This window comes from Lupinus angustifolius, chromosome LG09 (assembly GCF_001865875.1).
Source record: "Lupinus angustifolius cultivar Tanjil chromosome LG09, LupAngTanjil_v1.0, whole genome shotgun sequence".
Lineage (NCBI taxonomy): Eukaryota > Viridiplantae > Streptophyta > Magnoliopsida > Fabales > Fabaceae > Lupinus > Lupinus angustifolius.
Window position 1 is genome coordinate 4,022,318 of NC_032017.1, and position 23,781 is coordinate 4,046,098.

General features: G+C 32.7%; 2 protein-coding genes, 1 long non-coding RNA gene and 1 other non-coding gene across 6 annotated transcripts; 1 reads left to right on the top strand and 3 right to left on the bottom strand.

Annotated features, from left to right (window-relative positions):
- On the bottom strand, positions 1,169-9,173 carry LOC109357042 (glycosyltransferase-like At2g41451). Its single transcript, XM_019600741.1, has 14 exons — positions 8,832-9,173; positions 7,934-8,083; positions 7,621-7,673; positions 6,998-7,106; positions 6,758-6,892; positions 6,585-6,629; positions 5,642-5,829; positions 5,033-5,174; positions 4,494-4,540; positions 3,823-3,910; positions 3,140-3,708; positions 2,601-2,647; positions 1,930-2,017; positions 1,169-1,815 (listed from the first exon to the last, which is right to left on the bottom strand). Exons 1-11 carry the CDS (start codon positions 9,156-9,158, stop codon positions 3,427-3,429), a joined length of 1,566 nt encoding a protein of 521 aa, XP_019456286.1. The 5' UTR covers positions 9,159-9,173; the 3' UTR covers positions 1,169-1,815; positions 1,930-2,017; positions 2,601-2,647; positions 3,140-3,426.
- On the top strand, positions 2,027-17,508 carry LOC109357044. The gene is made up of 2 exons (XR_002108820.1): positions 2,027-2,234; positions 17,445-17,508. It is a non-coding gene; the product is annotated as an uncharacterized LOC109357044 (long non-coding RNA).
- LOC109357043 (DNA repair protein recA homolog 2, mitochondrial) lies at positions 12,075-22,494 on the bottom strand. 3 transcript variants are annotated; one of them, XM_019600743.1, is made up of 9 exons: positions 22,181-22,493; positions 20,571-20,631; positions 20,178-20,401; positions 18,862-18,949; positions 18,412-18,584; positions 17,938-18,084; positions 17,709-17,843; positions 16,974-17,305; positions 12,075-12,085 (listed from the first exon to the last, which is right to left on the bottom strand). In XM_019600743.1, the coding sequence occupies exons 1-8, from the start codon at positions 22,250-22,252 to the stop codon at positions 17,018-17,020; spliced, it is 1,188 nt and encodes a 395-aa protein (XP_019456288.1). In that variant the 5' UTR covers positions 22,253-22,493; the 3' UTR covers positions 12,075-12,085; positions 16,974-17,017. The 3 variants fall into 3 exon arrangements, with proteins under 3 accessions (XP_019456288.1, XP_019456289.1, XP_019456287.1); XM_019600744.1 differs by lacking the exon at positions 12,075-12,085 and having other exon boundaries at positions 16,626-17,290; positions 22,181-22,494; XM_019600742.1 differs by lacking the exon at positions 12,075-12,085 and having other exon boundaries at positions 16,626-17,305.
- On the bottom strand, positions 15,836-15,917 carry TRNAS-UGA. The gene has a single exon. It is a non-coding gene; the product is annotated as a tRNA-Ser (tRNA).

Consider the following 23,781-nt stretch of genomic DNA (forward strand, 5'->3'; position numbering starts at 1 on the left):
CTCTTATCTATAAGTTATTTTTGCACGTATTAGTTGCTGCGAATATTTTTACATGTAAACACAGAACTAGTATTTTTGCCATCACTAATTGGTTGGATTGAAATTTAATAATTTGTTAACAATTTGTTTAACAAACCTTAAAAAACTAACGCATGCAACCAAGTATATGTTTGACTTAATAGTTTGGCAAAGTGATTAAATGCATATTAATGTCAAATGAAAATTCTTAGAATAAAAGCTTTTTGAAGCTCACATTTTTTTCTTCTTTAATTTTGACTCTGATTTGTGAGTTCAAATAAATAATTTTAATTCAAAATTTATATTTCTTGGAATTACATGTCCATACCAATAATGTTAAAACAAAAGTTGCATAAACTATTAAGTATTAACATTAAGACAGTTATAATGTGAAAACTAATATTGTGAAACTTGAGTCAGGTTTGAAACTAGGAGAGATTTCATATCTGGCTTAATCAATTTAAACGGTTAAACCATCCAATCAAACTAGATGATTTTATATAATTAATAATTATCTATAATATATAAGTATATATGAATGCAAAAAAATTATAATTAATAATATTTCTCCATCTTTATACAGACAGAAGTAAAATAAAATATTACAGTATTCCATTTGTTTTTAAATTATGTATATCATCAGTTTACTTTCCAGGTTATTGTGGTTCAAAGCAAAGCATCATTCAGTTAAGACTACAAACTAAAATCATTTTCAAGTCCGGTTAATGATTAGACAACCAGTTCTGATTCTCGTAACATTGGTTTAAACAAATAATCTCCCTTTTCTCTCACCCGAATGAGAAAAGGTGGTATTAAAGAGGGAGTGGACTATTAGCAAAGCACTCTTATGCTCAAGTTAAGATGACGTTAGAACACTATTACTTGTTTGATATGATTTTTTTTTAAACCAGTTGTTTGTTCATGATTCTATAGGATTGATTTATCCCTATTTAAAGTACGAATTCTGAACCATCAGAAAATTATAGCCCCCAAACATCCACTAAATAAAGCAAAGATTGAGCGTTTTCTATGCATGTTTCATATTATAAACAAATTGGCAAAAATCAACTCAACAACAGCATAATGATAGAAAAAATTGGCAATACACCATTTTCATTGTATAAATCGTTTCTACATTCAACCTAGAGAGAAAATGTTATAACCAGTATATAACATTGTCACTCTCAATGTGTATAAAAAATACAATAGGCCAATATTTCCCACTATAAGTCTCAAAATATAAGGGGAAGAAAGAAATAGAAGGATGAGAGGATTTAATAATAGGGGAAAATCATGAACAATGCTAGCAAAATCTGCTCTGTATGATTTCCTACACTAAGCCTAAAATCTAAACCTGAAATTTACAAAAGCGCTTGGGTAAATGATCGGGAAATACCTCGTGTGTCGAAAACCTGGAACGGAAAGAGATGCTTCTGTCATTATCATCTTTACTTTTGTTGCCCACAATTTAAGTATCAGACCTATGTTCCAAAGACAAAAGGAGTTAGTTAAAAACTAAGATGTAATGAGGTCAGCGTGATCAAGGCTCGGCGGAGAGAGTGGTGGGATTGCAGAGGGGAGTGAGCTATCTATAACTTCCAAGACTCTTCTTGCAGTTGCTTGAGATACTCCATCAGCACCAACTTTTCTAGAAGAAACCATTCCTGATCTGGTATTCCTAGTTGAATTGCTACTATCAATAGATTTCAAAAAATTTACTTTTGATAATGTTGTTTCAGCAGCTTTTTCAATCACAGAGCTGAAAACACCAGATTCTCTCAAGCTTTGAATAATAACCTGCAAAGATAAGAAAAGTTGAGAGAATATATACTTCTTTCTCTTAACTATGCAGATGATAACTATATAACTTGGAAAAAAACCGGATAGAAAATTCCAGGACAGTGAAATTACCATGGGAGCATAAATGCGGGTCAAGATACCCTTCTTCATAAGTTTCAAGTTTAGTGTTTGGTCAGTCCACACAACACGCTCTCGGTACCTAGGTGAAGAGAAAGTCAATTAAAGAAGCAAAAGGAAGTTGGATTTGAAGCCAAATTGAATATGCATGCTGTAAACTGAAAGACAACAAGAGCTACTATAATGTCAAAAACTGTAAAAACTAAAAAAGGGCAGCCAAGTGTATGAGGCTCCCACTTAGTGAGATATGGATAGATGTACGCAATTTTACTCCTGTAAGCGGAGAGACTATTTTCAGGGTCAAAAACTTCAAAAAATAACCATGTTTAAACACAAGTGAAAAACCGTTTTGCGTAGTACTTTCTACACATCAAATTGACTAATTTAGTAATTTCATGAAACAAATGAACCAGCCAATGAATCATTAAGTAATAACCAGTGCTCCGCAGGGATTTACAATTCATTCCCCATGCAGCACACTATCAGAGCTACACCTATGAAAGAATATGAAGATTTATTTATGGCAGTCGTAGTTGATGTATCAAGCAAACAACACTGTCCATTACTATATACTTCAGCAGCTTATTTCACACACCCAAAAAAGAAAAAAAAGTTCAGCAGTCTCAGTAAAAAGAGTAGTAATTGATTTTTATTTAACAACTTACCATTGACGCATTTCTTCCTCAGTTGCAGTTGAAGCAATTATGAAAGCCTACAAAGATGTAGAATAAGTTATCAAACCAAATAAATACATATACATGCATAAAATATGAAAAATCCAACTATTCCTTAAAATGGTACATTCACAACGTCACAGCCCAACATGCTACAGAGTTAAGAACAAAATCAAACTTAATGCAAGAACACCACTAACATCTTTAGGCTAGCCACCAAGAAAATAAAAAGGGTGCTTGAGAATAACACAAGAAAACAGCTAAATATGAATTTAAGAAAAGAAAGAACATTCTGAGGGAATGTCATAACCGCACTCCTGTTCTGATTTTACCAGGACACCAAAGTGCAAGATCTAAACAAGCAACAAATGCTGATACCCTGACAGGTATAAAGAATCTCAGCAACATAATTAAGAATGTATTGCCAGATAATTTATTTACCCATAGCCGTAAAACTTCAAAGGAAACTAGTAAATACTTGGAACTAGAAGCAAGGAGAGCATGCAAAAGATAACTATAATATAACTCACAGATCTGTCAAAAAAGGGGAAGAAAGAAATAGAAGGATGAGAGGATTTAATAATAGGGGAAAATCATGAACAATGCTAGCAAAATCTGCTCTGTATGATTTCCTACACTAAGCCTAAAATCTAAACCTGAAATTTACAAAAGCGCTTGGGTAAATGATCGGGAAATACCTCGTGTGTCGAAAACCTGGAACGGAAAGAGATGCTTCTGTCATTATCATCTTTACTTTTGTTGCCCACAATTTAAGTATCAGACCTATGTTCCAAAGACAAAAGGAGTTAGTTAAAAACTAAGATGTAATGAGGTCAGCGTGATCAAGGCTCGGCGGAGAGAGTGGTGGGATTGCAGAGGGGAGTGAGCTATCTATAACTTCCAAGACTCTTCTTGCAGTTGCTTGAGATACTCCATCAGCACCAACTTTTCTAGAAGAAACCATTCCTGATCTGGTATTCCTAGTTGAATTGCTACTATCAATAGATTTCAAAAAATTTACTTTTGATAATGTTGTTTCAGCAGCTTTTTCAATCACAGAGCTGAAAACACCAGATTCTCTCAAGCTTTGAATAATAACCTGCAAAGATAAGAAAAGTTGAGAGAATATATACTTCTTTCTCTTAACTATGCAGATGATAACTATATAACTTGGAAAAAAACCGGATAGAAAATTCCAGGACAGTGAAATTACCATGGGAGCATAAATGCGGGTCAAGATACCCTTCTTCATAAGTTTCAAGTTTAGTGTTTGGTCAGTCCACACAACACGCTCTCGGTACCTAGGTGAAGAGAAAGTCAATTAAAGAAGCAAAAGGAAGTTGGATTTGAAGCCAAATTGAATATGCATGCTGTAAACTGAAAGACAACAAGAGCTACTATAATGTCAAAAACTGTAAAAACTAAAAAAGGGCAGCCAAGTGTATGAGGCTCCCACTTAGTGAGATATGGATAGATGTACGCAATTTTACTCCTGTAAGCGGAGAGACTATTTTCAGGGTCAAAAACTTCAAAAAATAACCATGTTTAAACACAAGTGAAAAACCGTTTTGCGTAGTACTTTCTACACATCAAATTGACTAATTTAGTAATTTCATGAAACAAATGAACCAGCCAATGAATCATTAAGTAATAACCAGTGCTCCGCAGGGATTTACAATTCATTCCCCATGCAGCACACTATCAGAGCTACACCTATGAAAGAATATGAAGATTTATTTATGGCAGTCGTAGTTGATGTATCAAGCAAACAACACTGTCCATTACTATATACTTCAGCAGCTTATTTCACACACCCAAAAAAGAAAAAAAAGTTCAGCAGTCTCAGTAAAAAGAGTAGTAATTGATTTTTATTTAACAACTTACCATTGACGCATTTCTTCCTCAGTTGCAGTTGAAGCAATTATGAAAGCCTACAAAGATGTAGAATAAGTTATCAAACCAAATAAATACATATACATGCATAAAATATGAAAAATCCAACTATTCCTTAAAATGGTACATTCACAACGTCACAGCCCAACATGCTACAGAGTTAAGAACAAAATCAAACTTAATGCAAGAACACCACTAACATCTTTAGGCTAGCCACCAAGAAAATAAAAAGGGTGCTTGAGAATAACACAAGAAAACAGCTAAATATGAATTTAAGAAAAGAAAGAACATTCTGAGGGAATGTCATAACCGCACTCCTGTTCTGATTTTACCAGGACACCAAAGTGCAAGATCTAAACAAGCAACAAATGCTGATACCCTGACAGGTATAAAGAATCTCAGCAACATAATTAAGAATGTATTGCCAGATAATTTATTTACCCATAGCCGTAAAACTTCAAAGGAAACTAGTAAATACTTGGAACTAGAAGCAAGGAGAGCATGCAAAAGATAACTATAATATAACTCACAGATCTGTCAAAATCCAACATGAAGCATCTTTTAACATCTTCTTTTGTAGGCTTGCAGCCACACCGATCACGTCTTGAAGTCAAATCAGAAAACTTGGGGTAAGTGTAGTGCAGAACAGCAGCTTCATCCAGCTTGACCTCCCTGTTAAAAGATTTGGTATACGGATCAATGTAAACCATGGACAGAAACAATCATTCCCCCTGTTGACATTTTAGCTTTGGACATTTCATTCAAATGATTCGCAGAATCACAGGTAAATTAACACAAGTAAGCAGCAACCGAGAATGTCACAAAATGACCAAGCCAGAAAAAACTCCACACATGGGAAATAATGGGAGGCCTGGTCAGGATAAAATAAATTGCTGGAAGATTGGAAAGATCACTCAATACGAAAGATTGATAGAAGCAGTTTCACTAAACTTGAAACAAGAATAAGACAACTTTTATGATATCAGACCATCATACGGATAAATTGCTGATGGCATATTATTAAACCTCAATATAAATGCAGATGTAGTAATCTCTCCCATAACTACAGACTAATGCTGGTTACAAAAAAATTCATCATATGCATGCTCATGAATTAATGACATGCAGAATCAACATACTTAGGCGTCTTCATATAGTTGTGCCATCTGTGAGCACCATTAGGACGGAGATGGTCTTGAACCCTAGCAGCTGCTTTCCCATTTCCATAAGTAAGAAAATAATTTGGATTGCCACGAGTTGCTTCTCTGTAATTTCCAAAATATACATCCTTTGGAAGGTGGTCGTAGTTCTTCTTGAACATTGAAACCTACAAAAAAACATTAAAAGTTAAAACTCTCAATAATTATACTTATTTTAAAAGGGGGGTTGCAACAACATTGAGTATCAACAATAAGGGGGTATAGAACATGGTATAATACTTTTGAACAAGGAGAAGAAAAACATTAGCACAGAATGCAACCATTACATTTCCAAGTTTGTCAAAAATGTAAAGTGGACTGGGTTTATGTTTATATACTTTGTATCAGTATATTGAAGATGCTGTATAAAACTTTATTCTAATGAGCTGTTCATTTCTGAGTCACATAATTTTATACAGTCAGCTTCTACTTCCTCTCTCTTCAATAGATATACTAAAATGACTTGTAATGATGGAGGCGTAATTACTAAGCCAAGCATCGTAATCCAAGTTGACCAAAAGTATTAATTTATGCACTCTATACACTAATTTAAAGGTTTATATTAAAAAGCATACACAACCATTTCAAGTATAAAAATGCCTATGCATGTCTGTTTTTCTATGTCTATATAAAATGTGCACAGAAGTTATGGTACCCTCATTTCTTGAAGATATAGATTTTAAACCAATGTTAGTAATTCATTTTCATCTAATATTTTATTTTTCAGAGAAAAATGTGATAGAACAAAGACAATGAACTGCTGACAGCCAACAGGACCCCGAAAAACAAAACTGGCAGACATAAACTAATTTTTCAATTATCTTCAAACAACATCAATTGGATTAACTTTTCCAAAACTAAGAATAGCTATTTTGGCATATACCTCACTGAACGGCTCCTTAATATCGTCTCGCTCAACACTGCTCTCCTGAAACAAATAATGTTCCAGCATTAAATTAATAACTTTAAATATTAAAGAGGCCAGAATACAGTTTGATAAACTAACTACGCCAAATGATAGTAACTTCAGGATCTGTGTAAAACTCCTCAACTCACATAGTTTGGAAATATAACCATATCAACATTTTTCGGCACATCAGACAGCAACCGCCTTAAAGAGTACTCTTGAGTTCCTGCTGGGTGTATCAGCTCATCAGTGTCCAAATGGATGATCCAATCCACTCCAGCATCCTGAGTATATAAATATTGTAAGAACAAAAAAGTAAACCCAAGATAAATTACATTGATATAGATATCATAATTAAGAAATCTAATGAAAGAAATCATAATCCATACCCTTGCCATGACAATGGCCATTTCCATGTTCAGAGATTGCTTCACAAATAACTCATAGTTACATGGTTTGTAGAAAAAGCTCGACAACCAAGTCTCGTTCCATATTCGACTGGTACATAAGAGAAAATAGAATAAGGCAAATAAGGATATGCATTATCCCATCAAGATACTTAGGAACGTAATGGGAGATCACAAAATGTGCCACATTACTTTAAAATCCAGATTCCAGAATCTCCATATGAATAAAATATTTAAGGAGATTATTTCCATATGAAACCAATATCAGCTGATGTTCAAAAAACTACTGAACTAGATAGCTCTAAGCTTCTAACTTAAATCTCTGCCAAAAATCTGTAGGAATAAACCGCACAAAACGAAAACAGTATAACAAGCTAGATCTAAAATGCAGTCAAACTTTAAATCCATAGAAGAACTAGCATTACCATATATTTAAGAAAATGGACAAAAAGGTTTGCATCATATTGTTAAATAAAACTTCTCATTCAAATTAGACGACATTTCAAATCCACATCATATAAGTTAGCCTCATATACTATGATTACATGTAGTACCTCATGTTAATAGATGAGAATGCCAATTAATGAAGTGAAGAACAAACATACCTTTTAGCTTGTTGCTCCTCTAATTCTCTTGTTCTGTATATAACTTTTACCCCCTGAACAGTACAAGTTTAAAAGAGGATAAAAACTTGGGTAAAAATAAAAGGAATTGGATAACTAATCAGAACGAAAGTGTCAGCCTTGGCGCAATGATAAGGTTGTGCTACCTAGTCGACCAGAAGTAACGGGTTTATATCTTGACAATAGTCTCTACCCTTGTTGGGTAAAGCTGAGCATATTTTCTCTCCCCAAACCCCATGAGGTGAGAGCTTCACACACCCTTTTTATATATATAACCAAAATCGCTTAGGCTTACCGGAATGCTTTCTAAAACTCTTGACACATTGGCAGAGGCGGCCTTCCCTTCAACAAAGAGAAGGAAGTTTGAAACTCCGATAACCTTATGATAGAAGATCCATGGCAATGTCTGCTCCAAACCAGCAGAAGTACTCGTAGTAATACATACCTGGAAAAGCAAGCAGGATGCATTTCAAATTTCAACCACAGTCACAACAACAACTAAGCTTTTTTCGGACAAGGTAATATCAGCTATTGTATCAAATTGCAAACCAGATCACCTTATGCGGCCACAACATTGTTGTTGCCGTGTGACATTGAATCCCAATGGTGTGACCACATCGGAACAAAAAGCAATTGCAATTAGGTCACATCAAATTCAAAATTATTATTTTTTAATTACACTCAACATGTAAAAACTACATGGATCAAACAACAAAAACACATAAATTTCAATAGTAAAGTATTTCAAATTGCAAAAATCAACAAACAAAAGGAAACACATAACATATAATAAGAAAATGAGACAAAAGAGGGTAGAATCAAAATTCATTTACATGATTCATTAATCAATCAATCAAACAAAAAACTTGCAATTATGGACTAATAAATGACACTGCAAGTTCAAATATAGAATCAATCGAATGGGTTCAACTACCAATACAAACAGATCCAAAGACTTTAAACAACAATGATCAACCCAATAAATCAAAATTCATAATACCCAATCTTAAAACGCAAACAATAAATAAATAAATAAATAAACAAAACGACAACACCAAAAGCCAGAAACTTGAAAACACCCAACGGATCTTAGATGGTAAACAAAAAAAGGGTCGATCATGGATCAACAAAACTACATCGTTTATCATAACAATAATAAGAAAAGGACGAAAAAGACGAAAACGACGTCGTACCTTAGGTTTGAGATTAGAATCATATTGAAACAAAGAGTTACGAAAATAAGGGAAAGAAGGAGAATGATTATTCGGTAATAAAGGAGAAGAACAATCAGAACGAGAATGAGATTGTTGTTTAGAATTTGAAGAAAGAGAAAGTGACATTCCAGGGAATTGAGAATGATTGGGTGACCAGCGGGTGATGGAGTCGTCGGTGAAGCCGCCACGCCATTGGAGGATGAAGGCAAGAGAAGCGAGGGTGAGGGGGAGGATAGTTAAGAGAAGGAGAAGACGAGAAAATGAAGAAGAAGATGAAGAAGGAGTGGGTCTTTGAAGACCCGCCATGAATAAGAGTTGAAGAAGAAGAAGAAGAAGAAAAGAGAGAAAGTGATGAGAGAAAAGTGAATGGAAGTTAATAATAACTATGCTACACGTTTCTGCTTCACCCTTTCTGTTTTTTACATTTTCTGTTACACATTTCACTACATTTCCTCCTCAGCATCGTCATTTGTTCCAACGTTTGTATCATTTCATATATTACTTTTTTCTATTGACCAGAAAAGTAAATCAAGAATTAAATATATTAACCTTATATTTTTTGACGAATGATAATGCAATGGTGCATTGAGTGATGTGTACCCATTTAGTGGGAGGTTATTTCAGGATATCTCACGAAGAGAAGGTTAAGGGTTATTCTATTTTAGGAATAAGTTAAGAAAATATACTCAATATCTTAGTTTAGTTATTTATTATATGAAAATTTAATGATTCAGATCTACTGATTAATTTAACTTATGAGAATCGCAAAATTTTTATAAAATGGATGGATAAGAGGTAGAGAGATTTATATCTAAGATTTGGAGTGTTTTCTACATAGCTACATCCCAATATTTAGGACCATTTGTTGAGCGATATTAAATTTTAGAAGTAAAATCTTTTAACATATTTGTCTCCCTTAACAACTCTACTGCGTGTTATTAAGGGTTTTTCATAGGAGTCGAACATTTAGATACAACATATTATGAAAATCTAGTAAGCTCTTCTTGTTGTTCTTGTTGACATTGATCCATTTTGAATTCACTTATTTATTAATTGTGTTGGACCTCATCACACTTCTTAAATAGTATCACTTAGTTATTCATATATGGATTTAATATGACATAGTGTAGAAACTCTATATTATCAGTGTATAGATTTTAAACTTTTAATATATATATATATATATATATATATATATATATCATTAATACTTAATATAATTTACACCTTTGCACCAACATTTAAACACAGTTGATGATGTGTGTAATTTCACACTTTTTATATTGATTGAGAGTTTTTTACTATGACATCATTTAGCTATTCATCATATCCATTTTTTTGGGATGGTTTTATTATCATAATTAGTTATCTATTAATTATCTTAAGCATTCTAAGTAGTTGTTTTATATCTTAGTTGAGTATATGTTTCTTTATTTTTTATCTTATCCATAGTTATTTTAAGTGGTTCTTTCTTTTATCTTTTACAATCTTATCTTTCCATTTTCAAACCATGTATATACAAAATAAATGTTCAATATGTTTTGTTCCTTTTACCAATATAATTTTCCGTGACTTATTCACATCTATTAATTATATAAAATAAAGTTGTCAAATACTATTCTTTTTGGATATGTGTCATACTCTCATTTAATTTTTCTCGCCCAAAACTTTCCAACCTTTTTTCTAGCTCTCAATTAATTTTATTCACTTCCCAAAACTTTCTTTTACATTCCTTCCTTTTTTTGTGTTAATGTTTTATTAATATATCTCGACACTTGTATAGACACTATTTCAACCTTTTGTGTTTTATTTTTCTCGCATAGAAGTACAGTCAAATGTTATTAACCAATTAAAAAAATTTCCTTTTTTATATAAAAAACGTAAAAAGTAAAGACCTTTTGTTTCCTTGTATAAAAATGATAGCACTCGCTGTATGTAAATTTTTATACTGACAATTTATAGATATAACATATAGATACTTTTTGTCCATCCATCTATTTACTCTTTACCATCACCACATGTTACCTACTTTTGTTTTTTATTTGATTTTTGTTTTAGTAAAAATATATATTATAATGAGTTATATGTCTCATATTAAATATCATTATTATTTAATATTATTATTTTAATAATAACATCTTTAAATCCCAAAAATAACCTTTCTTTTATAATTTATTCAAATTCGGAGTTACAATATACCTCAAATGATAGAGACTTTTTTCTCTTCCTCGTGTTTCTTTCTCGCCCAAACTTATTCTCTAATGAAACAATCATTTAATTTTCTACCCCTAGGTACACGAGGATAATTTTGTGAATCAATTTAAAATTCAAACTAGCTTACTAAATCACCATGTGTCCATTCATTTTTCGATTAAAAAATTAATAATGGAGGAATTAAGTTCATTTAATGAAAAATTGAGTTTCGTAGCTCTTGACCCAAACGACATTCTCTCATCTTCTTCTCTACTTCTTTCTCTCCCATTTCATTTATGCGTCTCTTCATTCGCCAAAAAACTTTTGCTATCATTATTACACAAATACACATGTATGCATATTTGTGTGGTTAGATGATGAATTCTGGAACCATATTGTCCATTTTCATCATTACGACGATTTTTTCGCTCTTTGTTGTTACGTGTCACTTTGTTGTCTGATCTTGGTTTGGTTGTTTCGTGATGTGGGTTGCACATCTGCCAAGGAAGACGATAATTGTTTATATGTTTTTTTCACCTTCTTTTCTTCTCTTTCCATTTGAATTTATTTATGTTGTGGTTCTTCCTTTCTGTTAAGTTGTTTGTTGTTTTCTTCTCAACCAAACATAGTAATAAACCTCTCTTACTGCTCTTTCTTCGAATGTGTTATTTTGCTCTTATTTTTATTTATGAATGTATGATTAATATTGCACTTTGAATTGATAAGATGAATTTTTAGTTCATATAATTATTCTTTTATTGCTTACTTAGTAAATCTACCTTATTGTTGTTGTATTCTCACTACTATTCTCTTCTATTTTCGTGTTTGACTGTTTAATTTGTGATCCTTCCTTTCTGGTAAGTTGTTTGTTGTTTTCTTCTCAACCAAACACAATAATAAACCTCTCTTCCTGCTCTTTCTTCGAATGTGTTATTTTGCTCTTACTTTTATTTATGAATTTATGGTTAATATCGTACTTTGACTTAATATGATGAATTTGTAGTTCATATCAATATTTTGTTGTTACTTACTTAATAAATCTATCGTACTGTTATTGTATTCTCACCATATTCTCTTCTTCTATTTTCGTGAATGACTATTTAATTAGTGATGCCTCGTCTTTGGTAAGTTGTTTGGTGTTATTGGGTTTCATGCCTTGTTTTTACATGATTTATTATAGCTTTCTTATAGCGATTGAAAAACTAATTTAATCTTTTTCTGAATGATCAACACGTTTTTAGCTATCTATATTCCATTTGTTGTTTTACAACTATTTTAATTGTTCGCATTTTAATTTCTATTTGAGTCAAGGTTAGATTTGAACTGCCTTTTTTGGATTACATTACATGTTACTACATGTTTTCTCTATGTTTATGTTGGTACCTTTTTTACTATATGTTCATAATATGTTATACAAACAATGATTTTGTATTTGTATTTATCTCATTTTGTTTAATATGTTTTTATTGTCTTCTTTTATAATGAGTATATCTATATTTGATTTGTTAGTTTTCGATTACTTGAAGTGTTCATGTATAATTTTCCTTAATTTGTTATCTAAAATTACTACACTTGTAGCCATGACACGCAGAGTAAATTTCATCAAAGATATAAATGCCTCAAGGATACATGAAAGGTGAAAGTAAGAGTTACATGTCTTTGGCGGGTTGAAATATCTGCAGCTCTTTCATTTGTGATAATTTTCATTGATCGGAAGGTGTTTTAATTTTTAATCATATTTTTAATTCCTTTTTATTCATTTTTTGGACCATAATAAATTTATGTAACACGAGAATATAATTGAGGTTGTGGTAAATAATTTTCATATTTCACAATGAGAATCTCAATTTGAAGAGGGTTTTATTGTTGAAAACGTTGATATTGTCCTTAATGATGAACAATATTGATATTGTAACTATCCCTACAAGCAAATATTTCAAAATGGAACAATATTGATAAACATGGAGCTTTGTAATATTCCAAACGACATATATTATTTTACTGCATTTGAGGAAATCTTAACCTTCTTATAGACTTTCTCATAGGTAATTCTTATATAAAAAACATAAATACTTTGTTTGCAGACAATTTTTACAAATTATTGTTCAATTTGTAACCAAATATATGTTGTAATATAATTTATGTAACCTTATTTATCTTATTAGATGTTATTGGCGAGTTTATTAACATTGAGATGGTCCAGAAAGACTTTACCCCTAAGAAGGTGGATTTCATCTCTAGGGACTCGAGGTTAACTTTTGCTACCAACCTCTAATTTCCACAAATAAATCTTTCCATTCAAAACTTGTGGCCTACTCCTGATTTTTCCAACATCTTGGAGATGTAACAATTTAAAGTGCTCTTGTAGGGGCCAATTTAGAACACAATTTTTGACGTACGTAGAAAATTACAAAGCTGGTTGTATTATGTGGTTTTGACCCTAACAAAGATGAGGGAAGCGAAAAGTATGTTTGTAAATATATTTTTCTTCAAATTGTGGTTAATAGATAAGTTTTTTGAAAACAAATTACTAATCTGATCCAAATTGTGGCAGGAGGTTACCATGTGTCCATACAAAATACATTGTATGGTTCTAAACTTTATATCAATGAGTATATACAAGAGATTGAACTATTTTTGCAGAGGTGATTCATTTTTTTGCGGTTTCATTATTCATCTTGGACTATTGTTGAATACTTTTCCATTTCCCGACTTAATAGTAATAAGTTGTTTTTCATTTACAAATCGGATACTACAAAATGTTATAAATCTTATAGTGAATGTATTAGTTCGTTTTCTTCATGTTCTCAGATAAAATATTTATTCATATGTTTTACTGTACAATGTTAGCTTAACACCATTCCAACTTGGCAGGAGGTTTGATACTTTTATGTTGCTACATTGTTTTTGGTAGGACTTAAACCAATTGAGAAAGAGAAGTTAGTAAGTGATATTCCTAAAAAAGAAAATGACGAATTTGAATATGTATGTCACTTTTGTCATACTACGTCCAATCTTCAATCCTTATGTTTAACTTTTTAATGGAGCTATTATCTAATTTTGTTATTTTTGTTTTTGTAGCAATCCTTACATCTACAGGGACTATGACTCGAACTATTTGGCATATCTTACTTCAACTAAAAGGTTGGGTTTGAAAATGCACCTTGATGATGCTCCGAACTTTGTCGTTCCTCAGACGTCTTCGATTAATGAGCACCTTGAAGAATGAATGAATGACTGTTGATATTAATTACTTTCTTGTTGTTTGTTTTTTGGATGGTTGTGCAATCCTCTTGAGTGTCTAAATTTTTTACTACTATGGTCTCTCTACATGTTTTTATTTTGTTAATTTTCAGTTTTTTTGAACTATGAACAGTGTACTATGGTCCCTCTACGAATGAATGTTCGAGAAACATATGTGTTTTTATCCATACAAATGCACGGGAATATGCCGACAAAAAATACCACCTCGTGCAAATGCACAAGTAACCTGCTAATTGACATTAGGAAAAGCTTTACTATAATTTATTTAAGTAATAATTGTGTTGATGCTATGATTTCTTAATGTTAGTTTTTCATTTGACACAATCAAATGCATAATTTATATCTCTATTGGTTTGAGACTCTAAGCTATTGATTTTATGAACTATACTATTGATTTTTGGTATCATGGATCATCAAAATGACACAAAACCCAACATTTTAGCTACAATAAAAATATATTCCATAGAACATTTTATCTATATATACACTAACCTATCATTACAGTAGGAGATGATTCTTAAAACTACAAACAATAATGGACAATAAAACTCTTTTATAAATTGATGTCTTGTCTTCTTAGACATCTATATTGTATATTACATGGCAACAAAACTTGTACCTTCAAAGCATCCTTCACAAAATTGATCCCCAAGGGTAGGAGTCCTTGAAATATTAGGTATTTGACCCTTAGCTGCATTATCTTCATTCACCAAGGAGTAGTAGGTACCTTATCCACCACATGAGGACTATGATGAACAAAATTTCCTCTCCCTCTTCCTCTATTATTCCACCTTCCTCTATTCATTTCATACTCATTACCATGATATGCAGGGGTTCTAGTATAACCATCTCATCTCATGTTCCCCGATTTGTATCCCCGACATAGTGATTTCGCTGAATTAATCACATATTATCAAATAGTATAAAAATGTTATTGTATATTTATTTATTTTCATGTAGGTGTCAACACTCAATTGATTCGGAATACAATGAGACATGAAAAATGGGACAGCTGATCCCCATCTCACAAGAACATGGAGGGTTTTTATTAAGACATCAATCACATCACTGAACGAAAACTTAACATCTAGGGCAAAAAATTCCAATATAAAAAAAATAAGTTAAAATTGTGACATATGTCCTAGAATAGTACACATGTTAAAATTTTAATAATCATCTTAACATAATCTTAGATCACTAGGTTAATACTTTGTTCATAAATTCTTTATACTTTATGTATTAATCATTAATTATTTTTGAAAAAAGTCATACATATAGATAAGAGTGTAATATTTATGTATTAATAATACAAATATTTATACACAATTACTGTATCAATCGTTATTTATTAGTATTACTTTTATTTAAAAATCAACGATGATAAAAAATAAATGGTAAATAACACGCTAATAATATAATAATTTTAAGTTATCAATATATTATGTACTAACTATATAAAAAGCTTTACAATAATTCACAATTAACTTAACTAGATTTGGAATTACAAAAAGAAAAAAGAAAAGAAACGTCGACAGCAGGGTTCGAACCTGCGCGGGCGAAGCCCAATAGATTTCAAGTCTATCTCCTTAACCACTCGGACATATCGACTTTTGTTGAAATCGTAGTTTATTGAATATATAACTAGTCATAACTTTTGATGAAACCATTGTTCATTTCAAACCCTTTGTTACTGACAATGAGAATTATATTGTTGACTTGTATTTCTGCCAGTGATGCAACTTTGAACCTTGTAGGGATTATGGAATATGGAATGTTACTGGATATGGATACTAGTGTTATTATTATTATTGCAGATGAATACATTATACGTTGCTATTGAGTAGTTGTGAATTAGTTTACAACACTTTTGAGTTATATGGAGGACTGGATTTGAGATTAACAATGGAGATTGAGTGTTAGAGATTTTGTTTTGGGTGAAGAAACCTGATTTAAGATTTTAATAGAGAAACTTCTAATAGTAATCATCTTTACAACAGGATTAAAAGTATCTAAGTAGTCTATTCATGTTGTTGTTGTTATTCTCTTAGATATTATTATTAAGGTTAGGTTTTGGTGGTGCATTATCCGTTTATAAACAGGGTAGTCTGGTAGTTATACGCACCTATAAAGAAACGAAGAAAAAAGATATATTAATGATTAGTATGAACATGATGTTTTGAATTGTGATCACAGTTGCAGTTATACTTTGTTTACAATACAAATGTGTTATAGAGTATGGTCTAGTCCCAAAGCAAGAGATAGCTTTAATATTGTCTGAAAACAAGTCATATGCCCAAGGATAGAGGAAATAGATTAATCCAATAAACCCACAAGCCAAAAATCTAGCTTGAGAATTTGGGTTGGTAAAGTGAATCCAACTCAGTTTATCATTTACATTGAAGTTCCATCATTGGCAAGTTTCTTTAACAAATGAATCCAACAACTATTTCCTAACAAAACAACAAGGTTTCTAATGGTTTGCAAAAGAAATCAAATGTATCTCTTTTGTTACTGTGATTTTACAGTACTACATACTAAAATGTCAAAGGCATACATTAATGCAGCTGAATGTGCCTGCAACTTACAATGTCCTCTGCTCCTCTTCCAAACGGTTGATGGCTCGATGCTCATTTTACGGCGATATCGATGTCTTCCAAACCGAACACACTTTCAGCAAGTTCATGTGAAGTCCTATGTTTGAAGGAGTACTAGATTTGTAAAAAATAAAGTCTTCTTAAGTCCATAACCAATTTGACACAAACCCTGTCATTTTTAGCCAAATAAAGTTCAGCTGCTTCTCTACTATTAAAACTTTGCCCTTCAATGAAGTAGCTTCCTTCATATTTCACAATGATTCCATGTTCACAAGCCAAATCTAAGACCTCTTTTTCATGGCAAAAGCCTCTTCCAAACTTGATGCCTAGTTCCGCCTTTTTCATCGTTGCTGGTGCTAGTTTATTTTTTACCACTTGCACCGAGACCTGAAGACCCTCTACCTGAAGCATCGGATGTCACCAATTAGAAGAAAAGAATTGAAATAAAGGCAGCTCAGTACATGAGGCTCCTACTTAGTGGAGTCTAAGGACGGTAGATGTATGCAGCCGTACTCTTGCAAGCGGAAAAGTTGTTTCCGAGATTTGAACCTGTAACCTCGTGGTCACTAAGCAACAACATTACCATTGCGTCAAGTTCACCCTCTTAAAAAGAATTAAAACAAGCAAAAAAACGGTGTTTGGGAAGGAAAGGAATAGTTCATGATCATGAAATTTCAACATTTTATTAAACAGCAATAACATACGGATGCAATATAATAGCAGTGGCTGAGTTGAGAAGTTTTCCTCAAGAGAATAATTTAGTCTTCCAAGTTAGTCATAATCCAAATTGAACTTAAGAAATTACCTTATCTTCAGTTTTGATCAATCCGATTCTTGAAAGCCTTAAACGAAGTGCTGCGTAGAATCTCAAGGCATTTCCACCACAAGTGACCTCTTCCATAGGTCCACATCCCTTACCTGATTTCGGACTAAATCGAATCTGCATATGAATATTTAACGATAAATCCAATGGTTCGTTACATCTTATAGACATTCAAATAATAAGGTGTACAGTCAATCTAGTAATACGCCACCTGATTAACAAAAATTATAAGAGTTTGGGAGTGAGACAATGAGTAATGAATTTTCCGCAGTGCTTGAGTCATCATTCGCGACAGAAAATCTTGTTTCGTGGAAATTCCTAATTCATCAAGTTCCAACTTGGGGACAAGGGCGGCAACCTGGAATGATAAAATCATATCACATTCATGGAAGGCAAACCAAAGAGGAACTGATTAAAAGCAATGCAAAAGAGTAGTAAGAGAGGATAAACAAAGCTAGTATAAATCTTCGGGTGAAGCTTAACCGAAATGCATACATTTGTCTCATTCAATATGGAGATGTTGAGAAAAGATATAACTTACACCCCGGAGGGGCTAGCATCGGAGATACCGAAGTTCCTATAAAAACGGGAAATGCCCTACCTTTGAATGTGGTTTGAACTATTAGCTGCTACCAAATCCTCAAGTAATATACATAGATGTAAGTAACGAAACACGGTAACTTACACTATCAACAACAATGACATCTACAGCTCCACTTTTGGTCAATGTGTCAACCATGCTCAACAAGTTTTCAGCACAATCAGGATGTGAGATAAGAAGGTTTTTGGTATTTACACCCATTGCTTCTACAAGTGAAAGGTCCAATGCATGTTCTGCATCAAGATATGCACAGTATCCTGCCAATAGAATACGCAGAGGTTCATTACATTGAAAAATTCAATACAAAAAACAACACACACTCCAACGGAAATGAAAAAAGGTGAGAGATTTTGAATATATCCAATCCCTTATTTGTGACATTCGTACTAACAAGAAACCCAAACACTTCTTAGATTTCAGAAATCGCCATTAACAGAGCTGTTACATATTATTCAAAGTTTAGTACAAACTAATAACTTCTTTATTTACATGAAGTGGATTCAGAAACTGAAATGCCGTAACTCAGAAACATACCTCCAAGCTTTTGAGCTTCTTTAATAACATGAAGTGCGAGTGTTGTCTTGCCAGCTGCTTCTCGACCATAAATTTCTACAATCCTACCCTAAAATGTTCAAATGAAATATATATTAAGAAATATCATGAATATGAATGGAAAAAATCCCGCACTACAAGATTCATCATTTCCAGCTAAGTCAGTCATGTATGCATTTGCAAAAGGTTGAGTAACCAAAAAACGGATTGATGCTTGATAAAGCACTGAAGTGGCTTATTTTGTGTTTTAAATGACAATTTATCATCCAAAGATTCATATCTAGGGGGAGAGTACCAAAAGAGAAAAGATACTACTAAGGCTTGAAGAAATATTCCTTTTGACTGCAAAAGGTTCAAAATCTGAACCTCGAGAGTGTCTTAAGAACAGAAGGATGATTGAAAAAGGAACCTTAAAAGAGCAACAAATAAACTAAAAAGAGCTTTGAGGATCCAAAATAGGATACAATCTACTAGATAGATACTCTATCAAAACATAGAAAGATTGTAAAACCGAAGAAACTATTAGCCATGGTTAAAATCACTTACAAAATATACAATAAAGACATGAGCCCTCTAACCCATTATTCCAACAAACTCTCACAGGCAAATGCAATAAAATGGATCATTCTAGGGATAAACAATGATTTTCAAAAGAAAGCAATAGGATCAATATGGCTGGAATAATGATAATATTATATCCTCAAAACAGATCAAAACTAAATGGTTCAAGACTTCAAGTTTTTTCTTCTTCAATGTTATCATAATTAAGCAACAATTACAATTGAAAACGCATTTAGACGACGCAGAGAAGCCATTCTAAGCATCAACCTTTCAGTTTCACAGTTGGTGGTTATTAATTGGGAAAGGGAACTCGGATGAAGCAAAGGAAAATAAATGGAAGGCCAGTTCTGCTTGGGCACTTATGACTGAAGGATTCCCTGTCAGAATACATCAAATTAGTTATTAGTCTATAGTCTATAGCCTAAAGCCCTAAAGTGCAATATTTTTTGTAGATGAACTCAACCAAAGTTGTTTTCCTTATAAGGACCTAGCGCTAATTCCTAAGAACTGTTTTAAGGCTCTAATTTCATATCGACATAGGCTAGTAAATCCAGAGCATTTAGGGCCATAAAACCATCAGAGAAAAAGTAAACCTAGGTGCTGCACAATGTCATTGGTGTGATCCACCAGCAAACTGCAAGCACATTTTACATTATACTTATCTCAATCTTCGGATGAGCAACACATTATTACGTCAAACATTATCTAGAGAGTAGCTGGACTAGTCCCATTGTTACCTTTGGTAATCCTCCAATTCCAAGAGCTAGGTCAAGCTTCAAGGAGCCTGAAGGTACCACATGAGCACGGCGGACACCAAAAAACTTCTGCATGGATAGCATTGACTCCTTGCTAAACTCGCTAGCAAGCTGCGAGACCGCCAAACGAAGTGCATCGGCTTTCTCTGTTGCTTTAACAATATCATGTGTCTCATCATGTTCTAAATCTGAAGTTTCAGCTGAAACTGGAAAACATTTCCAATATTATTAACACATACATCCATACATGCTTACATAGACGGAAAAAGAAAGAGAACGATGGCCACAGAAGAAAGACGGTGTGAGTTCATGTCAAATAGACACACAGAAATGCACAAGGGTAAATTAGGATAAAGTGAGAGTGTGGGACAATACCTGCAGAAGAAAGCGAGCACATGTTCATGCCAACCCTGGTCAATATTTCTCTACCTCCGTTCTGGGCGAATAAGACATAATTTGTTATAAAAGAAGATAGGAAGCATGCAGGAAATACACATTTAGGAGCACCGAGAGGGGTAGGCATGGTTCAGTCTAAACCATATGAAGCCAATATATATGATTTGGTTTTTCAAACTGAAGTGGTTCAAAAAACAGTTTTGTCCAGTTACGGTTCTAAACACAGTTTCAGATACAGTTCTAATGTCAGATACAATTCCAATTACTATTGCTGTTCTAGTTCCTAATACAGTTCCAGTTCCGATAACTGGTTATATAGTACTATATATTATTCGTTGGTAAAAAGCCAGGAATTTTTTTAAAGGCTTGAGCTTTGCATTGTGACTTGTTAATTGGAACTAAAACTAATTTTAAAGCTGGAACCGGAACTATTTTATAACCAAAACTGCTTTTGAAACTATAACTGTTATGGAATTGTGATTCAAACTAAACTTGGAAGTGAATTTTTGTAAGACTATAAGTAGAGCTGAAACTGTTTTTAGAACTGGAACCGAAACTGGTCTTGGAACTGCATCTGGAAATGGAACTAAAACTAAAGCTTATATGAAACTATAACTGTAACTACAATTGTGTTTAAAACTGTAACTGTGTTGCATTGTTCTGCTACTCTCTCATTCAGGAATACATTATCCAACCATTTCGGAGGACACTGTGTCTGCCCTGTGTACTAATTATTGGTGACTGACTTAGTCATTCCAATGGAAGTAATTAGTCTAAAGTTTTACAGCAATAGACAAAGTACACTACTATTAGGGTGCTTTGATTGGAGCACAACACAGTGAATGCATTAACATCTACGCCGATATATTAGACAACTTTGCTTCATAAAAAAGGAGACAAGTTACTGATGGTGATATACGCATTCAGGATCATGCTAATAATAAAAATTTAGAGACCTTTATGTATACATGTTCAATCCATAACTATAATAGAGTGTTTCCCTTCTATTCTCTTTGTATCCAAGTCTTTTGGTATAACCAAAATGTTCTACTTGTAACCGGAAGGTCATGAGTTCAAATCACTTAAACAACATTTTCGCATGCGAGGTTAATGTTACGTATATCTACCCTCCCCAAACCTCAGGGGAGCACATTTGTTGTCCAAAAAGTAAGTCATTGGTGTGATTTGTTGAAAAATCATATTTCAGTTAAAAGTTTAATAACTATGTATTTTCTGGCCAATCAAGTAACATGTGAAGTACAAACTTCCGAGGATAGCAGATGTGCTCCCATACCCTAGTAGTAGGAACTTGGAAGTCTTATGCATTGGGCGCCCTTTTACGTATTCTCTTATATTTATAAAGTGCATCAAACATATCCATAAAAAGGACTCACAAACCCAAAATGAGGTATGATTAATAAAGATTAGAGGTACCCATATATATTAAACTACCAAAGCTACAAACTTTGTTCCATTAGGAGTATAATCACAGTTCAATTTGTTCTTTTCATTGTATGATATAATAAATAAAAACTTCATACAAGCCGAAAGATAAAGAGAGTTATAGAGAGAGAGAGAGTGAGAGAGACCTGGAAGAAGGTGCAGAGGAAAGTGGAGGAGGGAGGCTTTGTGAAGAGATGAAGACGAGTTAAGAAATGCATGTTATTAGAAAAAGAAGAAAGGGGCAGCGTTGTGCCACCGTAACGGTGGGTGGTGGCGGCGGAGGTAGGTGGAGAAGGGAGAAAGAAAGTGGGTGGCGCAAAAAAGTAAGGGTTTTTAGTATGGAGCAGAAGAAGAGAAGAGAGAGAGTGTGTGTGTGACGGCACAACCTTAAACAACGGGACAGGACAGGGTTGTGGACGTCGTACAACTAGTTTTCCGGCCGATCTTTCCCTCCTCTTTTATTTTACAACAAAGTTAAAATAAATCATTTTAAATGTTTTAATTATTCGATTAATGTGAGCCACATTTATTCAAAAGACATTTAGTTGTTTAAAAAGGATTACTTTCTTAACAAAAAGAAAACGCTAGATATCCTTAGTAATATCAACAACAAAAATCATTTTGGTTAAGTGTTATATTATCTCAAAAGTTAGTATCAAATTAGTTGGTGTAAGGATTAGATCCCAAAAGATCAAAAGGCTCATAGTTCCATTATTTAAAGTAATATTTATTGGGAGGAAGAATCACACCGAAAAGAATTAGTTCATTACTCAAAAAGACACATGAATACTCTTAACGATACCAAAAACGTCAAATTTAAATTTTCAATTCCTATGAATAACACTTAGTTAGATATGCTAGTAAATTACCTATATAACCTATATAGTACGAGGATATCTAGTTTTTTTTTTCCTTATATCCTCGTATTAAAAATAATCTTGTTCGAGTCAGGAACATCCACATATATGTAAGACTAACTTTCCTACGAGTATTTTTTCATCCAGGAGATACCTGGTTAGAGCAAAAAAAAGTCATTTATTATTTCATTGTCCCCTTATTTTGGGTAAATGAGTGCAAATAAAAAATAATAAAACTAATATTAACAAGAGAACAAAATGTATACCTTCTCCTAAATCAATATTAGTTTTTTATGTACCAAAAAACCAATATTGGTTACTTTTAAAAAACCAATATTGGTTACTTTTATATTTTTAATATATTTACTTACCCGATATCTATCTACTTTATTTAATAATAAAAAATGTACGCTTAACAAATCTCAAATTAATATTTCTTTGACTAATATATGTCATTTTTATGTTTAGAATTTTTTAGTTATTCCACATTTTTTCTTCAGTACGAATCATCTTGTGTAGGAGATTAGTTTACATATTCCTCTAATGCAAAAAGTCGAAATTCGTTGAAAGTCCATTTACTCTGGGTGAGCATCGAGCGTGTTGTGACAGGTTAAGGTTTGTCCTTATCCGGTCTTAAATATTAGTTGGGTCATTTTTTTAAACTCCAACCTGAAACTAACTCGACCCTAAATATTGACTTGGTCAGTCTTTAAATAAAGACTTCTCAATATTATTTATTATTTATTATTATGAATATGTAATTTCACATATAAATGATAATATATATCTATATTATTAATCATGTATATGTTATCAAAAATTAGATAATCAATGATACTTTTGACCAAAAAATATATTTACTCTATACACATTTAAGTAGAAACACATAT

Excerpts from the sequence above, each read along its gene's own strand:
- LOC109357042 (XM_019600741.1), bottom strand. The coding sequence starts at position 9,158 with ATGGCGGGTCTTCAAAGACCCACTCCTTCTTCATCTTCTTCTTCATTT. Across the intron at positions 6,893-6,997 it reads TGGCCATTGTCATGGCAAGG|GATGCTGGAGTGGATTGGAT; the intron begins GTATGGATTATG and ends TTATATACTCAG. Across the intron at positions 4,541-5,032 it reads TGTTGGATTTTGACAGATCT|GCTTTCATAATTGCTTCAAC; the intron begins GTGAGTTATATT and ends ACATCTTTGTAG.
- LOC109357043 (XM_019600743.1), bottom strand. The coding sequence starts at position 22,252 with ATGCATTTCTTAACTCGTCTTCATCTCTTCACAAAGCCTCCCTCCTCC. Across the intron at positions 20,632-22,180 it reads TCCTCTGCACCTTCTTCCAG|AACGGAGGTAGAGAAATATT; the intron begins GTCTCTCTCACT and ends TTATTCGCCCAG. Across the intron at positions 18,950-20,177 it reads GAATTGGAGGATTACCAAAG|GGTAGGATTGTAGAAATTTA; the intron begins GTAACAATGGGA and ends TGAACATTTTAG.